Genomic DNA, 5,715 nt, shown 5'->3' with positions numbered 1-5,715 from the left:
CTTTCATCTCAACGTGTGTGTGTATGTAGATTAATAAAAACAATCACCTTAGCAGGCCCTCGAGTTTCTTCAAATATTACTTTGCGAGGAAAGTGAGAGTGGAAGGAGCATTTCTGTGCTCCAGGGAAAAGTGGGTATGAATGGTGATTATAGTTCAGATGAATGATCTTTCAGCATGCACCTGTAAGCTGGAGAACGGCAAACGCCCTCTCATCTGAGTGGGGGCGCTTGCCGTTTTTGATTGTCAGGATAACCCTAGATCTCAGGTGTGACGTAATAAGCTGTGGGTGACATTCTTTCTCTACATTTCTTTCCATGCCTTCCTGAACTCTATTCTGTGTACCTCTTCCCCATAATATTTGTAATTTGGTTTTGTAATATCCTCTCATCCATCACCTTTTTGGCAAAATTAAGAAATTATTAGTATTAATAGAAGTGATGGTGTGAAAGAATCTGTAGAGTGCATTACAGAATTAAATTTCGTTTGATTTTGCCTTTCATTCTAGGAATTAATAAAATTAAAATCAGGCCTTCTGGGAGTGGGGAGAGTCAATAAAATTAATACCAGGATTGCTGATTCAGGCAATTATATTCCTGCACTCCATATTTGCAATTTAATTCAATGCCTATTAGGTTAACATGGTATAGAGAAAATTCCTGAAGGCTGCTGTTCAGGAAATCTGAGAAGGAAGGCTTAGGAGAGGTGATTAATATGTACAGAAATTTCAAACATGCTCATATAGCCCACTCTGATGCTTTTTCACTACCATCTTTATCTCTCTTTCTAGCTCTATACCAATTATTTCCACCTACTCTTATATATGATATATCTCTTGTACAGTAAAAAAAATTGTTCAGGCTCCTTCCTTCATGCTCTCACCTTTCATCATCTAATATAAAGTTACTTCACTCTCTACTGTAGCACCACTCAGTCAGAAAGAATCTCAGTCTTGTGAGCTACATGGGACCTCACTAGGGCTAGTGCCATGAAAAAAGCACCAGTACTTTCTCTAAAATGGTTGGAATTGGGAAGGGAATCCAGCCACAGAAACTATTCCAAAGCAAATAATAGAGCATGATGCTGTCCTTGGATCTGACGCTTCCTGTCCAGTACATACTAGCATGGAATACAAACATTAAAGGATGATGATTATGAAATTAATCTTTTGAGAGATGAACATTTACGAGGGGTCTTGCTTGAAATGTTCAACTCCTTCTTTACGTCATTGCATTTATGTCACTTTTTGTTAATATTCTGCACATATTAATTGCTATGTAAACCTTCACTCAGATTTCACTATTTCATTATGTAATGCAGAGGCAGAGGAAGACAGGACATGGCATATGAGTGTTTTCGGTAGTTTGTCAATTAGCCAAATGATTTTTCTTTAGAAGTTTGTGTGTATAGCAGATATATCAGTAACAATCTAATGAAGATGACGATAGTGATGATGACAGTGAGGTGGTGGTTGTGTTGGTGTTGCTGATGATAAAATGAAAATATTTAAGGTAGAAATGAAATATCAATAATAATTTTTTTCTCTTTTTTCTCTTCCATGTTTTCTTTGCTGTTTGTGTAATAATGACAGCAATAGCAGCTGCTACAACAACTACAACAAAATATGGGGGCAACTGAATTGTTTGAGATAGAATTAGCTGACAATCAAGAATGTCATTATTCTGGCACTACATTAAGTGGCCAGGTTAAAATTGATCTGGCTTACCCACTAGATGTGTCTGGTAAGTGGCCATTTACAGAAATTTCCTTTATTGTTTCTTCCTTATTTTCTTTCTTGTCATTACCTGGCTCCAAGTCAGCCCATGACCATCTAGTATTTTTTCTTTTTTCTTTCTTTCTTTATATATCATCATCATCATCGTTTAACGTTCGCTTTCCATGCTAGCATGGGTTGGACGATTTGACTGAGGACTGGTGAAACCGGATGGCAACACCAGGCTGCAATCTAATTTGGCAGAGTTTCTACAGCTGGATGCCCTTCCTAACGCCAACCACTCAGAGAGTGTAGTGGGTGCTTTTACGTGTCACCCGCACGAGAGCCAGTCAGGCGGTACTGGCAACGGCCACGCTCAAAATGGTGTCTTTTATGTGCCACCCGCACAAGAGCCAGTCCAGGGGCACTGGCAACGATCTCGCTCGAAAATCCTATGAAAGCCAGTCAGGCGGTACTGGCAATGGCCACGCTCAAAATGGTGCATCCCATGTGCCACCCGCACAAGAGCCAGTCCAGGGGCACTGGCAACGATCTCACTTGGCTTGCCGGGTCTTCTCACGCACAGCACATTTCCAAAGGTCTCGGTCAGTAGTCATTGTCTCATATATATATATATATACTGGAGTAAGCACATAAATGTGAAACAAAGTGGAAAAAAGAGTACTCAAATACCAGAAGTAGAGTAATATGCTTTATTTAAAAGCAGCAGAAATATAACAAAAGCTGTTACTCAGAGTTTCACGTTCCCATTCGTCGGACAGTTTTGTTAAAATAGAAGAGAAATAATGATATCATGAAACATCCAAACAAACCAGCTGGAAATGCTTGAAACAATGTCAGATTTTCCTGTGATGTGATCTTCCCGGTGCAGTTTTGATCAGTTGTCAGAAGACATGGCACCCATCAAGCAGAAACCTTTGTCATGCCAAATTCATTGTGTAGAATATTCTCAACTGCTTCACAGATATGCTAATAGCATTGGCTATTTGATTTATAGTTAATTACCTATCATCCATCATCATATAGTAAACACTATCAATGTTTTCCTTGGTGGTGGCAGTTATAGGACATCCAGATGCTGGGTCATCTTCAAGACTCTCCCTTCCTCTCCTAGATTCAGCTTCTCACTATTGCACTGTTGATAAAGGTAGAGTGTCATCCCTGAATGTAGCAACCGTGTCAGCATAAATATCCATGGAGGCTACAGCATTTTTCTGCAGGTATTTGATAACACTGTGATGCCACAGTGAGATGTCAGTTTATCTGGAAAGAAACAATGCAGTTATTTGTAAAAAGAATTGAAATTAATGCATGCAAAATTTCACAGCTCTAGTATCACTCCTTCATAGTCAGCCTATGAACTTCTCAGCCTGCCCTCATGCAAATGGTGTCCTTCATTTCCAGTCTTGCATGAAAATGTGTCTGGCCATGGGGAAATATAATGTTGGTTGGAAACAGATGAAAGTTGGTAATAGAAAGAGCATCCAGCCATAGAAATGAATTCTGTCTGACCTATGCAAGAATGGAAAAGTGTATGTTAAAATGATAGTGATATTTATGAAACATTGTCCAATATACTCTATATTTTTTAAGATTGCAGGGTGTGACTAGAGGGAAATTGGGCTGTTATTTCTAACAGATCGTGCAACCCTGTACAGCTGAGGTTCTCAATGTGGGTGGTATTGCCTCTAAGGGGTTACTGGGCATGTTGAAGTGGGCATTAGGCTTTAGGAGCATTGAGGTATCATAGTTGACATACTAAATTTTATCTACAGTAGTAATTATACTATACATGATAAAACTAGTAATGGTTATTAAAATAAAATGAGATCTTATCAGGCGTAGAGAAGTGATTAACTTGCAATGTACAAAGTAAATTTACAACTTGTGTCTTTATTAATTTTTTATCATTACAATGTTAAAAGCTTATAAAATCCATTTTTAGAGTAAAATTTATAAATTATCATCTATGTTAAGTTAGTTTAGTTGTGATACCTCTCTTGCCAATTAGGTGGGTGCTAGACATAACAACTACTTAAAAAGGTACACTAAGCATAACTATAGTAGAAGACACTTGCTCAACGTACCATGCAGTGTAACTGAACCAGAGCATGTCTGGTAAGTTCACTGTTATCAACTCACCGCAGGGAAAGTTCACCATCATCAAATCAACATTTTTTTTTTCAGTAAAATAGTTTTTACCTATTAATGGTGAGATACTATGGAGATATTTTCTTGGTAAACTTACCTTGCGGTGAATTGATGGCAGTGAACTTTGCCTACAGTGAGCTTTCCATGTGGTGAACTTTCCTTGTGGTGAGCTTTCCTTGCAGTGAATTGATGGCAGTGAACTTACCTGTAATTGAACCTGAGACCATATAGTTGGGAAGCAAGCTTCTGAACCACACAGTCACACCTGAGCCTATGTATATGAAATTATCCCATTTATAGGATATGTCAGTGTGTAGGAATTTAACTAAATGAATTAAGCAGGTTTAAGTGTTCAAGTCTGCAAATAATCAGGAAGCTGTGTAGGAACTTATCATGGCTTTCAAGATGTTAATGAGTTGTTAGACATTTTTCTCACCCCACCACAATAGAGAAATGCTATATTGCTGTTGTTGCTTAACCCCCAGGTCAGCCCTAATATGATTCATGAGTTGAAGGTGTTGGGTGTGAGATCAAATGCTTTGAAGAGTTATAGAATTGTGAACCAGCAATATACTATGTGCATGGTCACATTAGAAATATTCTCTAAGGCCCTTAAATTACATCCTAATTTTTTAAAAATAAGAATCTTAACAATATATTGGATAATGTAGTCCCAGATGCACTTTTCTTGAATAAAATAACACCTTTGATCATAAGTCTGTTGGATTATGGCTGACCAGTGTCTAAACACTGGCAAAGAATGATACATGTGATAATATAATCCTTGATATATCATATCTAGGAAAAAAAGATGTGATGGTCATATTTGGAACAATTTTGATTGTAGGTTTGCTTGATTGTCAGTTTGCTTGACTGTAGGTTTGCTTGATTAACCAAGAGCCAAACAACGAAGCAGAACATACTGGATAAATATAGTCTTAAGTATACTGTGTCTAGAGCTAACTATCAATAACAAGGGAGAACATATTGGATGATGTAATCCTAGATATACTATGACTGAATAAAAGATGAAGTTGTCACAGCTGGAACAGCTCACAAGGCTAAATAACAATTCACAATGTGTCATATTTCTTTGCAGGTATTACATTAGCATTTAAAGGCTATGGCAAAGCTAAATGGACATCTTCCGATTCTAACAATGATGATATCGTGTATGCATCTTCCAGTACTTATATCGATGAGAAAATTCCTTTATATGGAACTCCTGGTAAGTCACACCCAGCCATTATGTTCTTATCCACAACCACACCTTTTGTATAGTAACTCCTATCATTATCAACATCATTATCAGCATCAGCGTCAGCGTCATCATTTAATTTCCCTCTTTCTATGTTGGTATGGGTTGAATGATTCAACAGGAACCAAGAAGCCAGTGAGCTATGCTGAGCTCCAATATCTGCAGTACTATTCACTCAGGTGATGCAAATGATATCATTTATCCCAAATGATATCATTTATCATACCTCTTCTTCCTCTCTGACCTACTTCTGTTTCCTACACTTCTCCTCCCCCAAACTGTTATTCAATTCTATACAGTCGCACATATTTTAATGTTCATTTTCCCATGCTTACATGGATTTGACAAAATTCATTGAAGCAGATTTTTGACTGCTGGATATCATTTCTGTTGCCAGCCCTGACCTGTTTCCAAGCAAGGTAATATTTCCCCATGAACAAACATGTTTCCATGGAAGATTGGAAACAAATAACACCTCTTGTCTGATGGTGATGCTTGTTTACAACTACTATGTTACGTCAAAACAAAATGTACAAACACACCTACACACACACGTGTGTGTGAGTATATATA

The 5,715-nt window shown here is 37.7% G+C and overlaps 1 protein-coding gene across 3 annotated transcripts in view; it reads left to right on the top strand.

Annotated features, from left to right (window-relative positions):
* LOC106881109 (uncharacterized) overlaps positions 1 to 5,715 on the top strand; it is a 32,229-nt gene that overhangs the window by 5,180 nt on the left and 21,334 nt on the right. For all 3 annotated transcript variants that reach the window (XM_014931347.2, XM_014931346.2, XM_052967892.1), the window contains exons 2-3: positions 1,590 to 1,740; positions 4,984 to 5,112. In XM_014931347.2, the coding sequence (XP_014786833.1) occupies positions 1,623 to 1,740; positions 4,984 to 5,112 (247 nt within the window). In that variant the 5' untranslated portion in view covers positions 1,590 to 1,622. The remainder of the gene's footprint in view (positions 1 to 1,589; positions 1,741 to 4,983; positions 5,113 to 5,715) is intronic.

The sequence above is a fragment of the Octopus bimaculoides genome, chromosome 5 (genome assembly GCF_001194135.2).
Source record: "Octopus bimaculoides isolate UCB-OBI-ISO-001 chromosome 5, ASM119413v2, whole genome shotgun sequence".
In the NCBI taxonomy this organism is placed as follows: Eukaryota; Metazoa; Mollusca; class Cephalopoda; order Octopoda; family Octopodidae; genus Octopus; species Octopus bimaculoides.
This window is presented reverse-complemented; position numbering and strand designations above follow the sequence as displayed.